Raw genomic sequence first — 26,406 nt, 5'->3', positions numbered from 1 at the left:
GCAGGGCTATGTTCTTTTTGGAAAAAATTCTTTTCCTTTTTTTTTTTTTTTTTTTCCCCTTTGTGATGCTGAGGTTGAACCCCGGCTCACACATGCCAGATGAATGCTTTACCACTGAGCCATATCCCCAACCCCTTTTCTAACTCTAGAGGCCACTGGCATTCCTTAACTCATAGGCCTTCTTCCATCTTCAAAGCTAGCAATGCAGTGTCTTTTATTTTATAATTATGATTGTATTGGTGAATCCAGATAATTCAGGATAAAATCTCCCCATTTCAAGAGCTTATAACTTCTGTAAAATCCTTTTTACCAAGGAAGATAACAGTCATGGGCCACCACAGTGAAGTGATGGCAAATCCTGAATTGACTCTCAATAAATGTTTTATGGTGTTCTTCAGTATTTTGAATTTAAAATCCATATTTATAGCCAGAGCTTTTAGGCAGTAAAAATTCTATGCTAGTTTTGTCAAAATAATGATGTAGTTTAATTTTGAAGAAAAGTATTCAAAATATTTATATTTTTCATTTCAAGTCTTTGAACTTTTAGACATCTGTCGTTTGGGTAGTATGTTTTATTTTGTTTTGTTTTGATAATGGCTTTTGAGCTCCCCTATACACTGAGACAAAAATATATTTCAGATATCCTTGAGTCACTACGTAGGAAATGATTCTTCCTGATGGTTTAAATAGCTTTGATCAATCAAACAGCAAAATTATTGTTAGGTTTTTCTAGTGTCTACTGCTTCAGCCTGAGAATATGAAAAAAGAAAACCTCCTGGTTTGTGTCTTGTACTTACTAAACAGTAAAATCTGCATAAAAGATCTCACACACAGTATCATCCTTATGTGATTAAAAAGGTAGACTGGTGGCTGAGACTGGGCATCAGTGGCAAATGGACACACAGATGTGTGTGTACACATAATCATACCACCTCTCAGACTCCTGACATGCTGGGCCCTGGAGGGAGTGAGTGGTCATGAGGTTGTGTGGCCCTTGTCCTAAGGAGTTGATGGTCTTAGGTAGAAAGGGCAGACAACCCAAGGAACATTTGATTGGAGAGACCCAGCAGGAACCAAGCAGTGGACCAGAGATATAGACTGTGTACTAGAGGAGGACCAAAGAATGTTATCAAAAATCTCAAGAGACAGGCATTGGATTGGATCATTATACATTGGCATGAGGGGAGGATTCAGTGGACATCGACATGGGCTTAGGTCTGATAAGACCCATAGGAATAGAAAGCAGCCCTTCTGAAGGACTTTGGCGGAAGAATCAAGATGGGCAGTGGCCACATAAGCAGTGAACTTGGCTTTGGGAAAGGTTCTGATGGTCATGCAGCACCCAGGAGGGCCCTACCTGTTTTCTGACATTTTAGACTCCTGGCTATACACAGAAAGCCAAGTACACAGAGTTAAGCCATGCTCTTCTAATGGGTGGCCTCATTGTGGTCAGTCACTATGTGGTATGTGGAAGTCCCCATGCTTAGGGGGAGGACTTCTATGGCTCACGTGGACCATAGGTGGGATCCTGAGTCAGGGGAAGCTGGTGGGCATGCTTGGGGCCACCAAGCAGTCTAAGCCAGACTTGGAGGGATGATTGTCACCTTGCTCCTTACTGCTCTCCAGTTGACCACCCTTTGTCTGTAGCCTTCCACAGGTGAGAGGAACAGCATTGCTGTCAGGAGCCTTAGGGCTTCCAAATTTCTGTCTAGGGAATGCGTATTGGTTTGCCCAGAGGTGAAATGATCTGTATATCCATCAGCATTAGAAAGGCCTCCTCACTCCTGGGCCTGGTGAGGTTAGGAGTTGGATTGATGCTCTGAGCAGTACCTTTTTCCCTAAACCAGGTAGTTCCAGTGTCTTGGGGAATTGATACAGGTCTTGGTCTTTCTAAAGCTAGTCCCTAGTATTTCTCATGCTAGTTTCCTGTAATGCAGGGGAAGAGGTGGTGAGGGCACAGCAGGCTCTGGACCCCCACACCTGTCACCAAGACCCATTTAGCTTCACGCTGCTTCCTCTGTGTACTCTAGAGAGAATCTTTGTTTAACCAAAACCTGACTGAAAAGACATGAAAGTTCAGGGTACTCAGGGCTTGGGTTGGGTACTGTGACCATGAGGGGCTATTTGCTATCAAGCTCATCAGTCCACATGCAGGCAGGCAGTTTGGGCTCTAGGGCCTGCTCTGCTCCTCTTCTCTAGTCATACCCCAGTTCCTTTGTCAGCCCATCATCTATCCCTTCTCAACATTGTGCCTCTGCTTACAGCCTGCCTATACCCCTTGCCTTACCTGCGTGCCCAGATGGACTAACTGCTTAGCCCCACCCTTCTTTCTGAGCACCTCAGGTACTCAGGTGTCCTTTCCCACTGTCCGTTCCCTTCAGGGCAGAACTTCTACCCTTGCCCTTAGTTAGGGGAGGGATGTTTAAGCATGTTCCCTTGGACATGTTCCAGGAAATTCCCAGAGGAGCAGGCAGAAATAGGGGAACTGCTTGATGGGGCTGCTTTGGGGAGTAGACCTGCCCCATCAGTTCCCTGACAGGCTCTGAGGACTCCATTTCTGCCCCTTAGCCAGATAGGCTTGCCCCTCTATAGCTCCCACCCTCCTGTCCTACCTGCATGTATGCCTTTGCTTGTCCATTCCCTTCAGCATGACCTTGTTCACCGGTTCCCCTATATAAAACCTTGCTATGCTTCTGAGGTCTCAGTGCTGTTCTCACCATTTCTGTTCAGTATTGTATTAGAAGGCCTAATCATTGTAGCAAGGCAGGACAGAGAAATGGAAGGCGTACAGAGTGCAAAGGAAAAAAAATAAAACTGTTTATTCTCAAGTACTATGGTCATTATATTTTTAAAATCCCAAAGAATCTTCAGTACTAATTAGTGAATTTAGCAAGGTGCAGGATACCAGGCAAATGTATAAAAAGTATATATATATATATATATACACACACATATATTTGGCAACCTTATCAAGATTAAATGTACATATAATAACATTCACCTATCTAGTGTACACTTCAGTGGTTTTTAGCATATTTATAGATTTATCACCATCATTGTAATTTAATTTTGAAATGTTTTCATCACCCTTCCAAAATCAATTATATTTTGATACAACAGCAAAAGAGAATTGGAAATTGATTTTTTGGGGGTTGTGCTGGGGATTAAACCCAGGAGGGCAAAGCTCTACCACTGAGCTACATCCGGAGCCCTAAGAAGGTAAATAAGATAATATTAAATTTAAAAAAATATATTTATTTATTTATTTTTTAGTTGTAGTTGGACAGAATACCTTTATTCCATTCATTTATTTTTATGTGGTGCTGAGGATTGAACCCAGGTCCCCGCGCATGCTAGGTGAGTGCTCTGCCACTGAGCCACAATCCCAGCCCCAAGATAATATTAAATTAATAATGATTGGAAAGATATGCCATGTTCACAGATTAGAATAATGAATGTTGTTAAGCATAATCCCAATCAAGATCTCAACAGGCCTTTGAAGGACAATGTGAAGCTGGGAGTGGTGGTGCACATCTGTAATCCCAGAGGCTCAGAAAGCTGAAGCAGGAGGATCCCAAGTTCAAAGCCAGCCTCAGCAAAAGTGAGGTGCTAAGCAACTCAGTGAGACCTTGTCTCTAAATAAAATATAAAATAGGGCTGGGGATGTGGCTTAGTGGCTGAGTGCCCCTGGATTCAATCCCCAGTACCAAAAGAAAGAAAGAAGGGAGGGAGGGAGGGAGGGAGGGAGGGAAAGGTTAAGAAAAGACACATATTGGAAGAAAATATTCACAAACACGTAAAAGGATTATACTCAACGTACATAAAGAATGCTTATATCTTGTAAAAATGAGTTAAAGGAGCCAGGCATGGTGTCACACTCTTTTACGTCCAGCTACACAGGAGGCTGAGGCCAAGGATCACAAGTTCAAAGTTAGTTTGGGCAACATAGCATTATCCTTTCTCAAAAATAAAATAATAATAAAATAAGCCAAGTGTATTGGTATACACCTGTAATTCCAGCAACTTTGGAGGCTGAGGCAGGAGGATCAAAAGTTTGAGGCCAGACTCAGCAACTTAGGACCTGAGCAACTTAGTGAGACCATCTTAAAATAAAAAAATAGGTTAGGGTTGTGTTCAGCGGTAGAGCGCTTGCCTAGCATGCGCCGGGCCTGGGTTTGATCCTCAGCACCACATAAAAATAAATGAATGGAATAAAGGTATCGTGTCCAACTATAATTAAAAAAATATTTAAAAAAATAAATAAAAATAAAAAAGTTTGGGGATGTATCTCAGTGGTAAAGCACCCCTGGGTTCAATCCACAGTACCAAAATAACAACAAAAACAAAATAAAACTAAAATGGGTTAAAAATTTGAATAACAATTCCATGATTTTCTAATGAACAGATGACAAATAATTATATAAAAAGATGTTCAACATCATTGGGGCAATGCAAATTAAAACCACAATGATATTATAATATTGTATGAAAAACTAAGAAAATATGGGAGGAAAAACCCTAAAAAAAAAAAAAAAAACAATAAGAACTAGGAAAAAAAACACTACTGCATACTATTAAAATGGCTAGAAGAAAAACAAAATCACTAAGTATGTTCATTGCTGGTGAGGATGTGGAACTCCTACATTGCTGGCAGAAATGCAAACAACATAGCCATTTTTGGAAAACAGTTTGGCAGTTTCTTATCAAGTTAAGCATATGTTTATCTTGTGACCCAGTAAATACCACTTCTAGGTACAGTATTTACTCAAGAGAAATGAAAACGTGTCTGCACTGAGACCTCTATATAAATATTTGTTGCTTTATTCATAGTAGCTGGAAATTAGAAATAACTCAAATATCATCCACTGGTGAATGGATAGATATGCTGTGTTTTACAACCATGAAATGGAGTACTACTTAGCAATAAAGAAGGAAGAAATATTGATACATCTAACAACATGGAGGAATCTCAAATATGTTATGCTAAGTTCAGGAAGTCAGACACAGGATACCCCATATTCTGTGGTCCTGTTTTTTTAATATATATTTATTTTTTAGTTTTAGGTGGACACAACATCTTTATTTTATTTATTTTTAATGGGGTGCTGAGGATCGAACTCAGTGTCTCACATATGCTAGGCGAGCACGCTACCACTTGAGCCACCCCCCAGCCCCTGTGATCCTGTTTATATGATACTGTGGAAAAGGCAAAACCACAGGGACAAATCAGATTGATAGGCATTGCCAGTGACTCGGGATAAGTGGAGTGGACTGACTGCAGAGAGGCCAAAGAGAACTTTTTGAAGTGATGGAAATGTCTGTCTTGATTCATTACGTTGGTAACAAAACGGTATATATTTAGATATTTGTTAAAACTCATTTGAACTATATAGTTAAAAGGAAGGATATTACTATAGGCAAATTACTCTTCAATTTAAAAATTTTGATAACATACCACATAGAATTCTGAGGTTGGGTCACTTCTAGCCCCATCTCCTTCCTGAGGTTTTCCCTGACCACCTCCTTGTTATGCTGCTTTCCAGTGACTCCCTTCCAAATATTGGTTCCTGTTAACCACAGCTTGGAATATTCCTCATTGTGGCTGCTTCAGCCCCTCAGAGGTGGTAATTTACTGAACTCATTAACAAAGTATGTGTTTGGTATAGCCAGACACTGTCTATAGCTGGATCTGTGAGAGACCACAAGTGCTGACTGATGTGAGGCAGGCTGGGAGAGTGGCTGAGACCTGGTGGGGCCTCTGTGACTTTCTTGCTCCTCTCTCAAGTCCTTCTTTTCAGCTATTGCTGCTTTCTTCCCCAATAGGTTGGGACAAACATTCCTATGGTTACCATGGCGATGATGGGCATTCCTTCTGCTCCTCGGGAACTGGCCAGCCCTATGGTCCCACATTCACCACAGGAGATGTAATCGGCTGCTGTGTTAATCTCATCAATGGCACGTGCTTCTACACTAAGAATGGCCACAGTCTTGGTAGGTGCTTAAGGGACCTTGGAGGGTCTCCCCTGTGGAGCCCCTTTGATTGGGAGAGACTCAAAGGCAAGCATTGAAATTAAAGCAGTGTCATGGAGCCTCTGCTGAGCTCTGGGGAACTGCAGCCTTTTCCAGCCAGTGGAGCCCTTTAAGGTGAATGGAGTAGTAGCAGGGGCATTCTCTTTGTGAACCTATTCTTTAAGCAGCATTTATTAAGACCAGAGTGGGTACAGCTCCGTTTTGGTCATGATCCTGGCCTTTGTGGTACTTGTTGGAGCAGGTTTTAGCACCAAATGAAAAATTTGAGGGGTTGAAGCACATAACTATTCGTGATAGGGGTTTGCATGCCCATGACCTGGCCCAGTTACCCCCTTCTTCTTTTTTTTTTTTTTTTTAAATATTTATTTATTTATTTTAGTTTTCGGCGGACACAACATCTTTGTTTGTATGTGGTGCTGAGGATCGAACCCGGGCCGCACGCATGCCAGGCGAGCACGCTACCGCTTGAGCCACATCCCCAGCCCCCAGTTACCCCCTTCTGATGGCCAGGGTGCTGGTTGCTCCAGAGCAATAGTGTGGACTTCACTAGTACAGAAGATAGACAAGTGGGATCTGATGGGGCTGGATCTCCTCTGGGCTGTCCCATGATTAATGGGCAGTAGTGTAGGCAGAGTTACATTCAGAAAATCTTTGATGAAATCATGAGGGATGAAAGGCCAGGGGAAGAGGCAGGTGGCCTGAGGTAAGGTGTTAGGTGCAGAAAATGGGGATCAAACCTGATGAAGGCTGGGATGGCCCAGCAGGGCTTAGTGACAGAAGGAAAGGTGAGAAGGTGGCTAGGATGGTAATGCTGTTAACCAGAAGTGTAGCAATCACTGGGGGGATGGGGCCTGAAGCTGGGCTTGCCTGCCTGGATTTGCAGGAGTGTCTGATCTGGTCACACGCTAGTTCTCTTAGGATGGTATAGTGAGGAGAGGACTTTTAGTACCCTATCAGCCAGGCCACCAAGCCCTACAGGAAAGAGAACTAGACATTTCATTCATCAGAGGCCTGAGGAGTACCCCTAGCTTGAGGGACAATAAAAAGGTGACTCTACTCCTTATAGCCCCTCTGTGACTTCTTTAGGAGATGACCTGGCCAGCATCTGGAGACCTTAGAGGAAATCAGGTTTTCTAGTGGCTGGGCTGGTTGACCAGGAGCCAGCATTCTTTGACAGAGCATACAGGAAAGCCCAGGGAGCTGGGCAACCAAGAGCACAGCATGGATGCAGAGCTTTCCCGGGTGCACATCTGGGGAAACCCTCCTGAAACTGCAGTTGCTGGTGTTCAACCAGTGAGAAGTTCATAGCTGGGGAAGTGGGGGAGGCGACTGGGCAGGGGCACGGGACAAGGTCTCAAGAAGAATCTCCATTCCCCACTCCATTTTCTTTTTTTTTTTTTAACTTTTATTTATTTTTTCATTCATTCATTCATTCATTTATTTTTATGTGGTGCTGAGGATCGAACCCAGGACCTTGCATGTGCAAGACGAGCATTCTACCGCTGAGCCATAACCCCTGCCCCCGCACCCCACTTTCTGATTCCAGTTATTCCCTGGCTCTGGGTTCTTCTACTGCCAGAGTCTCAGGAGCCACTGTTGTGAGCTCTCACCTTGTACCTGAGCCCTGCTTCATCTGTCTCTCTGCAGCCAGACCCAGTCCTGCCTCTTTGATTACCTGCCCTTCATATCCTTCCAGCTTGTCCTCATCTTACTCAGAGCATGGCACCTGCAGTGGCACACAAGGTGTGCCCTCTGTATCTGTACATTTAGGGTCTCATCTGTGTGTACCAGGCTCACCAAAGGGCTGAGTTCTTTCTTGACCAGGTGCCTAGATTCTACAGGGAGTTCATGGTCACAGGCTGTTTTTAAAAAACTCATCTTTCTATTGAATGCTTTTTATAGACCCCATGAAAGACCTCACATGTTGTAATTAAATTTAATCTAGAAGTAGAGTGGCTATTTTTCCAGGCTATCAAGATCTTCTATGGTCTTACTTATTGTATCTCAGCTATTTGACATCCTTTTCAGCATTTTGTTAACCTAATTTTTTTTTAAACATACGCATTTTTTTCTTTTGTTTATTTTATTTATTTGTAAGTGGTGCTAAGAATCAAACCCAATGCCTCATACATGCTAGGCAAAGTACAAGTCCAGACCTGTTAAACTAAAGTTTGATAAAAATGTTTGAGTGTGTGTGTGTGTGTGTGTGTGTGTGTAATTTTTTTTTTTTAGTTGTAAATGGACACAATACCTTTATTTTATTTGTTTATTTTTATGTGGTGCCAGGTATCAAACCTAGTGTCTCATGCATGCTAGGCAAGTGCTCTACCACTAAGCCACAACCCTGGCCCCCTTGAGTATGTTGTTTTTTTTTTTAATGTTTTTCTAGTTGTTGATAGACCTTTATTTTATTTCTTTATATGTGGTGCTGAGAATTGAACCCATTCCTCACACATGCCAGGCAAGTGTGCTACCACTGAGCCATAGCCCCAGTCCCTTGAGTATGTTTTAATGAAGATATTTATAAGCTGGGTGCCTGTAATTCCAGCAACTTGGATGCAGGAGGATCACAAGTTCGAGGCCAGCCCCAGCAACTTAGCAAGACCCTGTCTCAAAATAAAAAATAATAAAAAGGGCTGGGGATATAGCTCAATGGTAAAGCACTCCTAGGTTCAATCTCTAGTACAAGGCTAAGATTTGAGCCCTGAGTGGCAGTTGAGCTTGTCCAGGTATGATACCAGGCATTTACGAGTCAGCTACATTAGCTTGAAATATACGTTTTTCTGTCTTATCCACAAGGATATTATTGAGAACTTACTGAAAGATTAATATGACCTGTCCCCCAAATTTTCTAGATCATGAAATTGTGAAAAGGCAGTAAAGATAGGGGCTGGGGTTGTGGCTTAGTGGTAGAACACCTGCCTAGCACATGTAAGGCACTGAGTGAATCCTCTAATGTCCTTGCCTCCTTTTCACAAGCCATCTTATCAATAATGTGCTTCAGAATCTAACCCTGCTCCCTTTAGAGAAGTAGAATGAGTTTTCTGCCATCCTACTTCTCTAAAGGGGTCTAAAGCCTCCCTGCTTCTTTCCTCCGTCACAGCACTTGCCCTAGTGCCATCCCCCAATTGACTTGTAATTATCAGTCACAAGCCATCTCTATTGCTGCAGTCAGAAGCACTGTGAGGGCCAAGCTTGCAGCTGTTTCCCCAGTTCTGTTACAGGGCATGGCTCCTGGGATGCCTCAGCAGGTACTTGGTAAAAAGGATGAATGAGTGAATGGAGGGATGTTCTGTCTACAAGCGGTCAATGTGCTTGCAGAATCATCCTCATATGGCTCTGATCTCTCACAAGATCTTTTCTTCTCAGCCTCAGTGTCCCAAGACCTATGACTTTTTGGCCCAGGCCCCTTATTATCCGCAGGTTTGGTTTATTCTCTTGGCATCTGGGATCAGATCTTGCCATCACATTGGCCTTGCACAGATTCACAGGGATCAGAAGGGCTGGGGAAGGGTGCAGTGTTGCCTGGTCTAGTGCAATAGGGAGGAATAGCTTCTTTCCTCATTCTTTTGTAATCACCTCAAGGCCTTCCAATGTGTCACTGTGAGGCAGAGATGGGCAGACCTGGGTAGGTCATCCCCAGCCCAGAAGTATGGCCATTGCCTCACTCTGTGACCCAGTTGCAGCCAATTTGTACTTAGAACTCAGTGTTTATGAAGCAGCTTTCACAGACTGTCTCACTGAGGGATTAGTATTATCCCTATTTTTCAGATGGGCTCACAGAGGTTGGGTAACTATCCAAAGGTCACACTGCAGTTAACTGATGAAGCCTGAAGTCCCACTCCTTCTAGGATCCTGTGGATTTCCTCCATAGGCCTAGGAGTAAAGCAGCAGCATGGCCACACTGAGATCCATGGGGGAAGCTCCTGGGCAGAATAGAGGGTATAGAGAGGCTTCCAGATTCTGTGACACTGACCCTGCAAATGGTTCTCAGCAGTAGCCTCAGGTAGGCAGACCATGATGTTTATGACTTTTCCTCACTGAGGAGTAAAATAGCCCAGTAAAAATTGTAAACCATCTCTCTTCACATTTTTTTTTTTTTTTTTTTTTTTTAATCTGTAAACCTTCCAAGATTGTCGTGGGAGACCTTGTGTCAGACTTCACATGTGCTGTCTTGCTGGATTTCTTTCTTTTCTGGGTGAGAGTTGGAGGAGCAGATTGAAGATCTCTAAGGAATCAGCAGTTTGAAAATCTCTCAGGCCAAAGTCTTATGGACTTTGGCCAGAAAGTTATAAGACCTTATCCAAAAAAATGAAGGACTGTGAAATCTTGAGAGAGGCTCTATTGGCTAAGTCTGTGTCATTTCTCAATCTGTCAAATACATGTAATCTGGTAGAGTTCTGAGGTTCCTCTCCTGGTGGACATGGGTCAAGCCTGTGTGTATATTTGGGGTCCCACTGCCTTCCATCCTCATATTCAGTTCAGGATTGAGGTCTCTGGAAATTCAACTCCTTCTCTTGGCAGGAGGGCTTGGATGGTACACAAATCTTTATTAACCTGAGTTTTGCCAACTTAGAATTCCTGGGGATGCAGAATGAGTGTAGTCTGGAGATAGGCAGCTGTCACCCTCCCTGTCTTCACTTCTCCATCAGCTTAGAGACAATGTTGGAACATCAGACCATTTGGCAAGTCTTTTAACCTCTGAGGCTTTTCCTCATCTGTAAAATGGGATAAGAATGCCCATTCCCCAGAATTATATGAGAATTGGATCAGGTAATGAATGGATTGCAAAGGATTTGACATACACAGTAGGTTTCCATAAATGTGTTCAAGAGAAGTATCTGACCTAAAAGGCCTTGGGACAGATCACTTGGGTTTAGTTGTTCTAAGGTGGAACAGCCATGGACAATTACCTAAGGTCCTGACTTTGCTTTTGAATAGACCACCCAGTAAAAGAAAGGTCCAGACCTAAAACTACCAGGCCTTTGCTGCAGAGGTGGAGGCGACCAAGGGGCTGGCCCTGTCTAATGGCCTGATTACTGTTCTTTCCCTTCACAGGCATAGCCTTCACAGACCTCCCGGTAAGTATGACCAGCAGGCTTTCCCCCTTCTGGGCCATTGGGGGCTGTATGCTATGGGGTGTGGTGGTACCTGCAAGTGCAGGGTGTGGAGTCTGGCCCTTTCCCCAACCAGGGATGTGTCCTGTGCTGTCAAGCTTGAGGGTGCCAGTAGGGGATACCTGCTGGCTTTCCTCTCTCCAGGAGCAAGGCCTGGTCTTCCTCCACGACTCTTAGCAGGTGACAGAAATTTGTGACATTTATAAAAGCAGCTGTGGGGTGGGTGGGGATGGGGTGATGGTCATGGAAGGAGGGTAGCTCCATGGCTTAGCTGGTCTGGGCCAGCTCCATGTTACTTACAGCCAGCAAACTGGGGTGCAGAGTGTAGGGAATTATTACTGATTTTTTAGGAAAGCAATCCCTGTCCATCCCCATCAAGTATCCCCAAGATCCCCCTCAAGCCAGGGAGATGGACTTTGTGGGTTTTCTCTTCTTAGAAAAGGATGGTGCTTCCTGTAGCCTTCGGGGCTCATCTGTACCTTCCATACCTCAGTCCTTTCCTGTGAGTCACCACAGGCCTTGTCACATGCAGGGCCTCCACCCAGAGTGCTGGAGCCTGGCCCAGCCCTGTATGCCTTGGCTGGTTCTGGAAGGAAGGTTTGCTGACTCTGCTCCTACTTTGGGATCCGGGGCACCCTAATGTACCCAAGGAAATGCTCTTGTGATCTGAGGGACCTCTGAAACCCAATTGCAGCATTTGCTGCATTTGAATCATCCTGTCTACATATCAGAATCCTTCCCTCCTATTTATCCAGAGTTCCTAGAGAGAGGTTGTGGTCCTAGGCAAAGAGAGCAGACTTGCTGGCTGGGGAAGAATTTAGTTAACATAAAACAACCAGATGTGAGTGTGGGCAGCATGCTGCCACATGCTAGAAGGCGGCAGAGCTTTGGGCAGTGGTGGTCAGAAAAAGCTTGCTGCAGGAGGTGAGCTTCGCCTGTAGTGTGGAGGATGGGAGGGAAAAGAAGGAAGCCAGAGGTCTGTGGGTTCAGGATCATAGTGGGCTGAACCCAGTATTCCCAGGAATGACATGTAGCCTAAGGATGGAAGATAAAGAGGGGACTAGGAAGCCCTGGGAAGACAGCGTGCAATGATATGGGGAGGATATGGGTGAGGGTATGAGCAGTGGCATTGGGAGCCACAGGGGGAGGTCATTGTGGGAGAGTGGGAGAAAGCAGGGAGCCTCACACCTCACTAGCCATAGGTCTTCTGAGTGAACCTCTGACAGGAAGGGCAACAAACTTTCTCTCTCCTTTGCCAGCTCCAAGGGGTGTAACTCACATAATATTTTGCCATACTCTCCTCCTCCCTCTTCTGTCTCATCTCATCCCTTCCTTCTTCCTCATGTAACTCTTTTTTTGTGGCCGAGTGATCCTCAGCTCTGAACTTTTTGGAGAGGAGCCATTATCCACCCTACAGCCTAATTTCATGGGCGCACCTGCAGGGTTGTACAGCCCAGCCTGCCTCACTGTGCCCTGGCTTAGTTCCAGTGACCTCCAATGCAGGGCAAGAGACTCTCCATATTAAGCCTTGCTCGCTTTTCTTTTGCTTTCTTCCCCCAGGCTTTGGGGTTTAGTGCCTGTGGTGGGGAGATGGATGGAATGTGGCTCAGTCCCATGCCTCCCACCTTGTGACTCTCTTCCAGCCTTAGTACTGGCCGGCAGGAGCCATGGAGGTGAAGGGAGGCCCTACTGCTCATAGGGCCTGACTATCATTCATTCTCCTCCTCAGGCCAACCTCTACCCTACTGTAGGCTTGCAGACACCTGGGGAGATTGTGGATGCCAACTTTGGGCAGCAGCCCTTCCTGTTCGACATCGAGGACTACATGCGGGAATGGCGTGCCAAGGTCCAGGGCACTGTCCATGGCTTCCCCATCAGTGCCCGGCTTGGCGAGTGGCAGGCGGTGCTGCAGAAGTGAGTGCCATCCCTCAGGCCCTGTTCCAATGGGCCCCTGCAGGGCTATAAGCTGTTCCTGAGAATTCCAGAGGGAAATATGCTTCTGGAAAGTACTCCCAGGGATTCAGCTACTGCCCTGATGCCCTCTTTTCAATAGAAAGCTGCAGTCTCTAGAGATGCCCCTATTTACACCTTTGTCCCCTCAGCCAGCTTGGAAGGTTCTTGTGTGTAAATTTACCAACAGGCTGTGTTCCTTCCCCAGGTCATTTTGCAAAGAATGTCCTAGGATTCCCCTGTGGTCTCTTCCTCTCTGCACTTTTTTCTACCATGGAGAGTATCCATCCTGCTGACTGTGGCCTGAAGTCACCTCACAGGGTCATCCAGCTAAATTCCCTGCATCTATGACAGTGGCAGCAGGAAGAGGGTCTCCCCTAGGATCAGTGTAGCTGGCTCCCTGGCTGATGAATTCCAAGACAATCTTGGAAGTCCGTGTTGCCAAGTATTGCCATGGGAGGCCAGGTTTAGTTTTGTCTTCCACTGGCCAGCTGCAGGTCTGAGTGAGGTAATGACCATCCCAACTCGGCTAGGAGGTGGGTGTTAGCTTGACTCCCAAGGGTGAGAAAGGGCTGGATTGGGCTTCTGCTCGCCCTGCTCATTGCTCTGCAATGTACCAGATGCCAGGGACCCTTGAGTAAGATTAGGATACACACTGGGTTCTCGTGTGCAGCTTTCTGTTCTTGAGAGATTGATATTGAGGCAGCACTAAGGAGAACTGAGGCAGGGGCCCATGTGGTCAGGAAGAGCAGCACAGCTACCTCTAGTTCCTGGCCCCCAGAGCAGATGAGGAGCACTTCCATAGGGGCCAAGAGAGTGCCACTCCCTGCAGCAGGCTTACCCATGTGCAAGAGGAAAAGTGGAGCTTTCCAGGCCCCATTCTGGAGGGACTGATCCTCTCAGATTTCAGAGCCTGTATTCAGCACATGGTTGTTTTTGTTTACATGTGTGTACCATGTGCTTGTATGTATTCATTTTCTAAGACCTGTATATAATTTGTGTTCTGTGGTTTCACATAGCTTCATTTTATGAATATTGGGAATGGCTAACTTATCTTTGAGACAAATTTGCCACAAGCTCCTTTTCTGACTTCCTCTAGTGGGATGTTAGGTATTTTCTCTCTTTGGTGCTGTTGGCAACCCTTTCATACATAAAGAAGTTTTCATATATAAGATTAGTTACTTTCTTGGTATCCTTTTAAGAAGTGACATTTTTGGGTCAAAGTGACTGTACATTTTGAAGACACCTTATATTCATATTGACTTATCTGAACCATGTGTTGTAAAAATAAAATTGCCCTGCATTTATAACATAGTTATAATTATTATTCAGAATATAATATTCTTTGATAACATAATTTTGTAATGAGGTTGTATTTATTGACTTCTTGCCAAGTATTTTACACATATTATTGTGTTAACCCCTTAAAATAAGAGGTAACATACAAACTTTCATGCCTCCCACAAGACAGCCCTTTGGACATTTGGTTGATAATAATATTTACATCAGACATGCTCACATACCTAGATATTTACTCCTGTACACATCAGACATAGGGCTTATCCTTCTGCTATCCATCTGTGCACACACACTCATACACATGTGCCACTGCTCAGATAGTTTAAAATTGGGTCAAATGGTTGCTGGGAATTGGGCCTTCCCCAAAGATTGTATTTTTGTTGGTCCTGGTCTCTTCCCAGTGAAATCAGCCTGATAACTTGGCACGTTGGGTCCCTGAGCTGTGGCATATTATGAAATGATTTTGGCATGTTGGTTAGCTCCCATCACTCTGGAGCTGGTGCTGCCACAAAACAGGCTCACCAGAGGAGTAGGACACTTATGCGTGGTACAAGCAGTCAGAGGAGCTCCTATGTTGGTGGCAGGTATGTGTGTGCCAGGTGTCCTCAGTGTCTGGGGATCTGGCACACTGCTTGGCTGGCTGCCATTTCAGGAAGTCCTGGGTGAGACCATCAGCCACCTCTGGGCTTGCTGCAGTTTACCAGTAGGTAGCCTGCAAGCTTAAGGGCAGCATGTCCAGAGAAGTGCAGCCACTCCTCTGATCTGTGAGCATTGATACAAACAGCTCCTCTTCAGCCTGATGGCATGAGCACTGGGGGACATTTTTATTTTATTCCACCCCTTCAGTTCTGTGGAGGTTGTATTATAAGATATGTTTAGGGGAAACCTCACGGGGAGGTATTCTGTTTCATCAGAAGGTTGGTGAGAAATGCAATTCTTTTTTTTTTTTTTTGGTACTGGGGATTAAACCCATGGGTGGGTGCTTAACCACTGAGCAACATTCCCAGCCCATTTTTATATTTTAGAGACAGAGTCTCACTGAGTTGCATAGGGCCTCGCTAAGTTGCTGAGGCTAGCTTTAAACTCAAAATCCTCCTGCCTCAGCCTCCCAAGCTGCTGGATTACACGTGTGCGCCACTGTACCCAGCAGAAATGCAGTTCTTGAGTGTCACTTCAAGCTCTTCCTTTCTTCTAGCATGGTCTCGTCTTACCTGGTGCATCATGGGTATTGTGCCACTGCCACGGCTTTTGCCCGAATGACTGAAACCCCGATTCAGGAAGAACAGGCATCCATAAAGAACAGACAAAGTAAGGTTAATTCTCCTCTCCCCTTCCCTCTCTCACCTGTCCCTAACTCTCCTCTGTAACTCATGCCAACCCTGATTAACCTGTTAGGAGTCCATTCCCCTGCAGTGGAGACCAGCCTGCCACCCCAAGCTAGCCCTAAATCCTGCTCCTGACCATCCTTCAAGACTACATTGCCCAGCAGCCTTGGAGAGTCTCAGAGCAGCCTCCCTAATGCATACTCTGAAGGTCTGGCACAGGCCAAGCCTTAGCATGGCTAGATCTTTCTCCTCCGTGCTTGTTTCCTTCCTCCTGCATCCTGGATTCTACTTGGCCTCCTATTTATGTCTTCCAGAAAGAGTGTTTGCATCTTATCAGACCAACACCCTGTCTTTCAGACCATTTACTGAATCTTAGTAGTTCTGCTTGTCTCTAGCCTGATTAGACAGGGCAAAGCTGATGTTTAGTGGCTGCTTTGGTGGCACCTCTCTTTGTTCTGCAACTCTGGTCCTGCCCTTTGCAGACAACCTAATCCTTCTTTGGTCAAAGGCAACTCTCCCAGTGTTCATTCTGGCCTGTGATGTGTGTGTTTGGGGCCCTTTCATGGAAAGAAGGGGACAGAGAACAAAGACCATACACAGAAGATAGGAGGAGAGTGAGGGTGAGAGGGTGTGTATAGACACACATGTCTGTGAGTGCCTGCCTGTGTCTCTCTGAGCCTGTCATTTCTGTGTATGTGCATGTGTCTGTGTCTCCCAGAGAAGCTGCACTCAGTCAGACAGATAGAAAGGGATTCCAGACTTGGGATCTATGAATGAGAAAGCCTCAGACCCAGAAGTTGCTCCCAGCAAGATGCACCAGGCCCCAGGGCAAGAGAGAGAAAGCAAAAGCAAAATGCTGGTGGCCCAGAGAGGTGTCATCATCAGAGGTGCCAGCATAAGGAGGTTGACCTCCTCTCCTAGCAGGGAGCATGCTGTAGCCCGTGAAGACTGTGGAGATGCATCCCTGGCCTGAACCAGTGTACTTCTGTTGCCACTCCCCTGTGAGGCCCAGAAAGAGGAGTCTGTCTGAAGAGGAGCCCTTAGGCCACTGGCTTGGCTAGGTGCCCATTATGCTCCTTCAACCAGCCTGCCACCCCAAGCTAGCCCTAAACCCTGCTCCTGCCCTCCCCCTAGCCAAGTCCTTGGCCACCAATGCCCCATAGGAGCAGGCCTCCAAATACCCCTCCTGCCTCTGGGCTGTAAGTTCCATTCTTTTTCCCCCTTATTCTGGAGGATTCCATGTCATTTGGCTGAAACCAGGCTCTGCTGAGGGGCTGGGCAACCAGGTTCTCTCCTTAGCCTCTTCTGTGAGCATCTCCAGCCGGCAGAGCACTCTGAGCCAGCCCATCCAACTATCACCTAGCTCCTGCTGAGACTGGCCATGTTTCAGGCTTGTGGATGTGAGGAGAATCTGTGGCCCTTCCTCACTACCATGTTCTTGCTCTCTGCAGAGATCCAGAAGCTGGTGCTGGAGGGCCGGGTGGGTGAGGCCATTGAGACCACCCAACGCTTCTACCCTGGGCTATTGGAACACAACCCCAACCTGCTCTTCATGCTCAAGTAAGTCATGGCCTCCTGTCCCTAAGACCACCCCTCAGCTGATGGCAGGAATCCACAGCCTGGGCCAGACCCGGAGCATCACTGCTGTGATCCCTCTGCAGGTGTCGACAGTTTGTGGAGATGGTGAATGGCACCGACAGTGAGGTCCGCAGCTTGAGCTCCCGAAGCCCCAAGTCCCAGGACAGTTACCCTGGCTCCCCAAGCCTCAGCCCCCGACACGGCCCCAGTAGTTCCCACATGCACAACACAGGTCAGCCACTCTCCAGAGGACTCTGGGAAGAGTTTGTGTGGAGAAGAAAGGCCACCCCAATTGCCCTTCCCTGTGCTGGGCTCAGGGCTGGCAGCTGGATTGGGGGGATGGGAAAGGGGATCACTGTGGCAATATCCAGGGACTTGCTTGGTAGCAAGCTGCCCCTCCTCCTCTGACCATCCCTGGCTTCTAGGAGCAGACAGTCCCAGCTGCAGCAATGGCATCGCATCCACCAAGAGCAAACAGAACCACAGTAAATACCCTGCACCCAGCTCCTCCTCCTCCTCCTCGTCCTCCTCGTCCTCCTCCTCCCCGTCCTCCATCAATTACTCCGAGTCCAACTCAACAGACTCCACCAAGTCCCAGCCCCACAGCAGTACCAGTAACCAGGAGACCAGGTGCCTGTCTTGCTTCACTTCCTCTGCTCTGCTTCTGCTTTGTGCTCCCTGGACCCACTGCAGTCTGTCCTTTGCTGCCCCCTGCCCTTCACCCCAACCTTCATCACAGGCTTATGCTTTTATTGCTACCTGTTAATCTGCCAAACCAGGCACTGGCTCTGGCTTCTGGCCCTACTCAAGATTTGGCTGCCAGTTTCCTTGGCCCTGACTTTCTCTGGAGGTACTAACCCTCCTGCAAGACTGAAAATGTGGTCCCCTCCCAGGGGATTCTAGGCCTTCAGAAGCCTTAGCATGTAAACTGAAGCTTTTATGGAATCTAGCTTCTAGACAGCCAGGTTAGCAGGCAGGGAACTCAGGTTACAAGTGGCTTTCAACAGGTCCTAGGCATACCTTAAGTCCAAACTGAGACCAGAGATGCCCAATGGGGTCCGTGAAGCCCAGTCACTGAGGATCAGGAACTATGTAATAAAGGTAGGATAGCCAGGAGGAGTGAGTCACAAAAGCAACACCAGGACAACAATGGGAATCAAGTGACAGGCCTATGGGAATAGCTAGTTAGTAGTAGGTGCCAAGTTTTGGAGCCTGGGAAGCTTTGGCTATCCTTTCATGTTCCTGACAGCCCTCAGTTTATCTACAGCAACCATGGCTAAAACCTGAATGAAGGCCCAGCCAGGTTGCTGCAACCACATCCCTTGGCCAACACCACCTCAATCCTTCTCCACAGTGATAGTGAAATGGAAATGGAGGCAGAGCATTACCCCAATGGCGTGCTGGAAAGCATGTCCACACGCATCGTCAATGGTGCCTACAAGCATGAGGACCTGCAGACGGATGAGTCCAGTATGGGTAAGGGCTGTGCTATAGCATGACTCAGCCTGATGTTCCCCAAGAGGGCAATGTATGATCCAGATGCCTCTTCCCCCTGGGAAAGGCGATATGGCCAGACTTTGGCAGCTTGAGAAGCTCCAGCCAGACCAATCATGGATGGGTCTTTGAGGCAGCTTCAAACATATAGGAAAATCTAATCCTGCTGCCAAGAACAAGACTCTTGCATTTGGGGCTGGAGAGAGTTGGAGAGTGTGGACGCTCTTATGAGCACCATGCATCTCTGCAGGACAGGAAGAGGGAAACCTCTTGAGTCCTACCTGATCCCTGGACTGTGTGCTTAGGTGGACTGAGAGCACCTTCGCTCTGGCTGCTCCACCTGCTCTCCTGGCCCTCCCCTGCCTTTGGCAGAGGCTGCAACTTCCTGGGATTTCTTCCTACCGTTCCTTCTAATTTGTTTTCTGCTGGCTTTTGGGTGCAGATGATGGGCATTCGAGGCGGCAGCTCTGCGGGGGCAACCAGGCTGCCACAGAAAGGATTATCCTATTTGGTCGGGAGTTGCAAGCACTGAGTGAACAGCTGGGCCGGGAGTACGGCAAGAATTTGGCTCACACAGAGATGTTGCAGGTACAGGACAAGCCAGGCCTTCACACAGAGCAAGCCTCTATTTGGTGCTGGGAATGGGGTGGCTCTGGGAGGATCCAGGAGCAGCAAGAATAAGGCAGAGTGGCACTAGGCAGGTCGGCAATACAACATGGGTGTTGGGGTGTACCCCACCCTCTTCAAGCTCTGGGGAAGGTACAACCCTGCCCAACACTATAGTCCTGGTATGTCAGGTTCTCACTGGGCACCATTCAGGGCCCTGTCCCCTTCTGGAGCTATGGCATCGGGTGTGGTATGTACCACAATCCTAAGAGTGCTTGTCCCTTAGGATGCCTTCAGCTTACTCGCTTACTCAGATCCCTGGAGCTGCCCTGTTGGCCAGCAGCTTGATCCCATCCAGAGGGAACCTGTGTGTGCTGCACTCAACAGCGCCATTTTAGGTGAGTGCATCTAATAAAAGCAAAAAATTGACCCAAGAATGCCTGGGTGGCCCCTCCCCCTCTCCCTGGGAAGGACAACAAGGTCAGCACAGGTTCTATCAGATGACTCACAGGACTCCTGGACTTCCAATGCTGAACCTAAACCCTGATTTCCCTCTACCCAGCTGAACTAGCTGCTAGATCATGATGGGTTCTAGGCCATGACCTTGGGCCCACATAATCATTTCACTGTACTAAATAAGGCTAAAATGCTCAGGTTTTTAGCATGACTATAAGTCCATGGCCTGATAGCAAGGACACTCACACAGACACTGAATGTTCTGGTCTTAGAGATTCTATCAATTCCCTCACCTTCCACTCCCAAGGGAATTTTGGCCTGCAATCAAGCCCTGGACAGGGCAGTGATCAGGCCTTATATCTTCTCCACAGAGTCTCAGAACCTGCCAAAGCAGCCCCCACTGATGCTTGCTCTGGGCCAGGCATCTGAATGTCTACGGCTCATGGCCCGAGCGGGCCTGGGATCTTGCTCCTTTGCCAGAGTTGACGACTACTTGCACTAGCTGACCATGCTGGCTGGCCCTGCTGGCTGGCCCCGCCTGGCCCTCCTTCAGCCTCAGGGCTGGAGCAGCCCTGCCCTCCATAGGCACCTGGTGCAGGGACCTAGAAGCCATGGGCAGAGTCCACTCCTTCTGCCTGGCCTTTCTCTCTCTCCCTTTCCTTCCTCCTTTCCTCCTGGCCTCTGTTCCTTCTTTCCCTTCTTTCTCCCTCTCTCTATCCCTCTCTCTGCCCCAGTCTCTCTCCTCTTCATGTGCAGCGGCCTATGACACAGTATTTGGCTGATTACTCTCATGTAGCGCCTTCTCCTTTAAAGGGGGTTTTGTTTTGAGGAGGGCTTGGGGTTTTTTAATCTTTTTTCCTCCTGACTGAGCCACCAGTGTTTATCTTGGGAGAGTTTGTGCTGAGCTGGTTTCTGCTAATTTAGTGATGAAGCCTATCCAGGTTGGTGATAGCTGATTATTTTCATAAGTAAAAAAAAAAAAATGAGATTATATATATATATATATATATATATATAAATATATATATTAAAAAAAAGACACAGTATTTATCGTAGCATTAGTGGTCCATCACCTCTTGGGTGAGGCTGTCCAGACACCATGTGTTTTTATTTGAATCCAACTCATTAAAAAAGAATCATCTCTGTCACCTCAGCCAAGCAATTTGTTTATTTTAGGCTCCCCTTTGTTGAGCCACAGGCCCAGCTGCCACCCAGGGAAGCTGAATAGGCTTTGAGGAGCTACTTGGTAGGCAGGGTCAGGCTAAGCTGGTTTGCAGCATCCCCAGAGGTGTGGGTCTTTAGGCCCCTGTGACCTGAACTGAGCAGAGAACTGCAGGGCTAGGAGTCCAGAGACATGAACATGAGTTAGCCCAGGGCCACACAGCAAAGCAAGGGAGCAGAGGGTCCTTGGCCAGCACACTGTCTACCACTGTACCCTGCCTCTCACTGCCTGCCTTGCCCCTCTCCCTCTCTCAATGCCCTGCCTTCCCTTTTTGTTAAGATGGCCAAATAATTCATTTACTCTCAATTGATTGCCTGGAAACTACCTGCCTTCAAGCTGCTGTACATCAGGCTGCCAGGAGGAAGACTCCATTCCCAGGACAGAGGCCCCTGAGGACAGGGGCTGCTTTCTTCCTGCCTGGGTCTTCACCATTATTGCACAGCTCTGATGGGATTGATGTTTTCTGTGGAGAAGCCAGTGCCTCACGGAGGCAGATTCTTTGGCTGCTGGTCCCTGGAGTAGATGGAACCTATCACCCCCTGGACCAGGCTTCACTGCAGCTGTGCCAGGCCACTTCCTGCAGCTTGGCCCCAGCCACTCTTAGGAAGAGAAGGGGACCCCATGGGCTTTACAAATGTCCCACAGCTGTTTTCAGATGAATTCTCATAGTTGGTGGAACAAAAAAAGTCTCACTGTCACAGGAAGGGCTGAGATAGCTGCCAGGACTTGGGTGGAGCATCTGAGGAGAGGACTGGCTGCCCAGTAGGAAAGGGAAGAGGCCTATACAAGAGGAGTACTGGAGGGCTAGGATTTTTATACCTGCTTCAGTGTGAAAGAGAGCCCAAGCAACCCCTGCAAAGATTAGGGTAAGCCATTGCAAAGCTAGAGTTGAAACTTCCAGTACCTGTCTGGGTTTGGGCTGGTGAACTCCTGCTTCATGTTATTGGACATGGGAATGGTTGGAATGGCCAGAGATTTTCCATGCCCACTAGGCCTCATCAGGCCCACAATGGACAAGAAATTGAATTGGACCAGCTACTGGTGAGGGGCCAGGGCTCTGGCCCTGATATCTTTTGGAGTTTTACCTTAAGGGATAATTCTGTAGGCTACTTCTTTTTCTTGGTCCCTGCCATGGCTCCATCTGCCAGTCCACAAACAAGACCCATCATGAGGTATTGTCCTGTTTGTAAAGGAAATTAATTCTATGCAAGGCTAGGGATACCCAGCTCCGATGTCAGAGATTGGAAACATCAGACTGTTAAAGTGATCAACCTAGCTGGATTGGGAATTAAAACCAGAGGCTTTTGCAGCTGCAGTGGAGTTCAGAGATCATCTCTACCAGTCCTTTTCTTTTTCAGATAAGAAAACAGGCCAAGGAGATTGACTTGGCCAAAGTCACACAGCAAATTAGTGGCAGAGCCAGGACTAACCTTATTCCTTTAGTCCTGAAGCTGAATGGTGGATGAGCCCCATGAAGGGTCAGGGTGGCATGGCTTCCAGCAGTGGCTGAGCAGAAGGTATCTTCAGGGGTATGTCAGGGATGGGGATGAGTGCCTGGACTTCGGTTGTGGAGCGGCTGAGAGAGGGCCCAGGAGGGCTCAGGATACCTGTGCGCTGCATATGGGGATGGGTGTCTGCCGGGCTCACGCTCAGTACCTATGGCCACCTCCCCATTTTCTGTGCCTTATCTCACTGTTTCAGCTGAGTCCAAGTTGTTTACTGTTTCTCTCCAGAGGGGCTCTCTGTCCCAGTTGGACAGCTCACCTTTGGGACAAGCCTTTGCCCCATAAGCTGTGGAGAGGGCCAAAACCAAGCTGCTTAAATAGGCTGTCTTGCTGATAGTCCAAGCTCACCTGCAGCTGGAGGAGCCCCTTATGCGAATTCAGCCCTGCCAGCCTGCTTCCAGGAGCCTCAAGTGGGGAAGGTACCTGGGAACAGCCCTGGTGAAGGTCTGGGTCTAACTTATGGGGCAGACGGAAGACCTGGCTCTGTTGGGTTGTCCAGCCCTGGGGGAACAGCCTTCCCCAGTCACCTTCCCCTTGTGGCACCAGATAATTGCTCCTTTCAGAGGAGAAAACTGGCAGGCCACTCAAAGCCAGAACCCCCTATTCCCATCCATGTGGATCTGTGGCTGGGTGCAGGCCATCAGAACAGGGACACCACAAAACAAAGAAGTGGGGACTACCTGGCCACTCAGCGCCTTCCCAGCTCTTAAGCAAGCACAAAGAAGATGAGGCAGAGGACTGTCGGAGCTAAAAGTTCCTTAGGTTGCTCACAACTCAGGTATGCATGCCATGTGGCAGCTGGAAAGCAGAGCCCTACTTGACCGCCAGTTCTGGGCACCTGGACCTGCGGCCAGATGGTGGCTTCTGGCTGCTCAAGTGCCCACCTCTTCGCATAGGGTTTTCCTACATTAGTAACTACAGCTGAAACAGACATCCTCCACATTGTGCACACTGGTTCTGCCTTTGTCCTCGCAAGTTGATATTTGGCATTAGCATGAAACTTGTGGGCATAGGAGGGTTGGGAGAATTCTAACACAAAACATCCTATTAAAATTGTACTTGAGAGATGAAAAAAACTCTTGTTGTATTTTGACAGAATTATTTTTATTAAAATACACATCCATGAGCAGTGATGAGTGTCTGGTCTCTGTTTTGAGTTTTACTAGGGTGGGTACCTCTAGTGTGACACATCCTGTCCTGGAGGAATTGGGCCCTCTTTGGCCCACCTCTTGAAGACTCAGGCCCCTCTTGCCTCCTCAAGGACCCTCAAAACTGTGGTGTTTGCAGGATCTCAAGGAGCACAAGTACTCAAGCTTCAATTCTTTTCCTGAAATAGTCCGCATCTTAGACAGTGAAAAAAAATCAGCTTCAGGAAAGTGGGCCACAGAATTTCTTCCCACAAACATGATTTAAAATGTAGTCCTCAGTATCCATGAGGATTGGTTCCAGGGCCCCCATCCCTATACCCAAGAATACCAAATTCTTCATATTCAAGTCTCTTATATGAAATGGTGTAGTATTTGCATATAATCTACCCTTTTATATATTTTAATCTCTACATCTTTTTTTTTTTTTTTTTTTGGTGGTGGTACTAGGGATTGAACCCAGGGCCTTGCATGTGAGGGAAGCACTCTACCAACTGAGCTATATCCCCAGTCCTCTACATCTTAAATACTATTTTTTATATACTGTAGAGTGTATATAGTGTTGGAGATTGAATCCAGGATCTCATGCATGCTAGGCAAGCACTCTTATCTTTGAGCTACATCCCCAGGCCTTCTACATCACTTCTATAATGTGTTTGCATTACTAATGTAAGCACTATGTAAGTAGTGTTCTATATTGTTTAGGGAAAAATAACAAAAACAGAGTCTTTTATATGTTCAGTATGGACACGATTTTTTTTTCTTCAGTATTTTCTGTTGGTTGAATCCATAGGTACAGAACTTGTGGACACAGGCAGTTATGCATCAAGGACCCTAATCCCCAATACTGCAGTCAGAGCTTCCTGTCAGTCTGAGGAGAAATAGCCTGTTCTTAAATTCCCAGTACTAACTGAGTGACCTCAAGCTTGAGTTTCCCAGCCTTAAGATGTGGTTAATCCACCTATCCTGTGGAAGTAGGTGATGATAGCATTCATACAGCAGTTATTTAGCACATAGGGACTAAGTACATGCAGGGACCCTTCTCCCCTTCCTCTGTGAAGATGTCCTTGGTGTGATTGGTCCACTCCTGATTCTGCCTCCCATGACCCCATAAACCCATTTTTTATGCAGAGGAGGGATGCAGCAGAACATGCTGTTGCCCACCTGGAGGTGGGATTGGAAACAGATTGAAGGTAAAAGAATCATCTAGGAGGCCACTGTAGTAGGCCACAAATAAGAGGGCAGGGTTGCATATGCCTGTAATCTCACCTATTCAGGAGGCTGAATCGGGAGGATTTCAAGTACAAGGTTGGCCTGAGCAACTGAGGGAGACTCAAAAATGGCTGGGGACGTAAGTCAATGGGGAATACCTGCCTAATGTGTGCTAGCCCTGGGTTCAATCTCCAGTGATCCAATATATAGGAGACAAATGCAGGCACAAGACAAGTAACTGGTGAGGGAGATGGTAGAAGAGACAAGGTTTTGGTTAGAGTAAGTCACAGGATAAATAATGATGGCATAAAATAATACACAGATCAAAAGGGAGCAACTGGTAACTAAAAAGTCACTGGAGCAGGGAGATTTGCTGAGGGAGAACATGCAGAAAACTATCTCAGGGAAACATGGTTCCTAGAAAAGGGTTCTTCAGTAGTCCAGTTAATTAGAAAAACTGTCTCCTTAATGTTGATAGTGAAAGCTTTAAAAAGTCCTTTGTTAAGATATGTTGCTTAACTTTGCATTTTCCATTCTGCATCACCACAGAATGCTTCACTCATTGCACCTCACAGGACTATTACTCTATAGAACATTTTTTTAAAAAACTTGATGGTGCTAGGGATTTTCCTCAGGGCCTCATGCACACTAGGTAAGTGCTCTACCCCTAATCTACCCCAACCCCTACAGAACTCTCTTAAGGAAGAATTAATGCAGAGGGAGGAATGGGCTATCAGATTAAGGATGAAAGTCCTGGTTCTTAAGTAGAGCTGGAGTAGGCTCATTTTCCTCTAGACTAATGGTTCTCAACAGGGAATGATTTTACACCTCTCTTCCAGGAAACATTTGGCAATGTCTGAAGACATTTAAAATTTTTTTGTAGATGGACACAATATCTTTATTTTACTTATTTATTTTTATGTGGAGCTGAGGATTAAACCTAGTGCCTCACGTAGGCTAGGCAAGTGCTGTACCACTGAGCTATAACACCAGCCCTGAAGATATTTTTGATAGTCACACTGGGGTTGGGGGTGCTACTGGCATCTAGTGGAAGAGGCAAGGGATGCTGCTAAACATCCTACAGTACAAGTAGGTCTCCCCACAGCTGCCCAACAAAGAATCATCAGGCCCAAAATGTCAATAGGGCAGCTGTTGATAAATCCTACTCTAGAAAAGTGGAATTCTGAATGACTAAACAGAAACAGATCAAACGCAGACACGCTTTGATTCTGCCTCCTTTCTGTCTGGCTGTTCAGATGTAGTGGAAAAGGCAGGGAGTTTCCTGTGCTCATGCAAGTGGAGGCAGTGGTGGTTAGTCCTGACTCCTGAGCCCAAAGTACAGAGAGCCCTGCAGCTGGTTAGGTCACAGAAGGAAACAGCTCAGGTCAGCTGGTATGTTCTGTCATAAAAGGCTGCTCTGGAATCATGGCTGGGAGGCTCTCCTGAAGCAGCAGAATGGAAGTCCAA

General features: G+C 46.8%; 1 protein-coding gene across 4 annotated transcripts in view; it reads left to right on the top strand.

Moving 5' to 3' along the window:
• Ranbp10 (RAN binding protein 10) overlaps positions 1-26,406 on the top strand; it is a 103,631-nt gene that overhangs the window by 43,607 nt on the left and 33,618 nt on the right. Inside the window, exons 4-14 of one of the 4 annotated variants that reach the window (XM_027953945.2) lie at positions 5,824-5,991; positions 11,089-11,111; positions 12,877-13,061; positions 15,592-15,704; positions 17,173-17,281; positions 17,383-17,531; positions 17,725-17,929; positions 18,654-18,775; positions 19,236-19,381; positions 19,686-19,797; positions 20,227-23,715. In XM_027953945.2, the coding sequence (XP_027809746.1) occupies positions 5,824-5,991; positions 11,089-11,111; positions 12,877-13,061; positions 15,592-15,704; positions 17,173-17,281; positions 17,383-17,531; positions 17,725-17,929; positions 18,654-18,775; positions 19,236-19,381; positions 19,686-19,797; positions 20,227-20,357 (1,463 nt within the window). In that variant the 3' untranslated portion in view covers positions 20,358-23,715. Of the gene's footprint in view, positions 1-5,823; positions 5,992-11,088; positions 11,112-11,240; positions 11,328-12,876; positions 13,062-15,591; positions 15,705-17,172; positions 17,282-17,382; positions 17,532-17,724; positions 17,930-18,653; positions 18,776-19,235; positions 19,382-19,685; positions 19,798-20,226; positions 23,716-26,406 lie in introns of those variants that run through there. The other 3 variants (XM_027953942.3, XM_027953944.2, XM_027953946.2) reach the window with 3 other exon arrangements.

Source organism: Marmota flaviventris, chromosome 18, assembly GCF_047511675.1.
Source record: "Marmota flaviventris isolate mMarFla1 chromosome 18, mMarFla1.hap1, whole genome shotgun sequence".
Taxonomy (NCBI): Eukaryota; Metazoa; Chordata; class Mammalia; order Rodentia; family Sciuridae; genus Marmota; species Marmota flaviventris.
The sequence above is the reverse complement of the archived record's forward strand: the minus strand, read 5'-3'. Positions and strand labels throughout refer to the sequence as shown.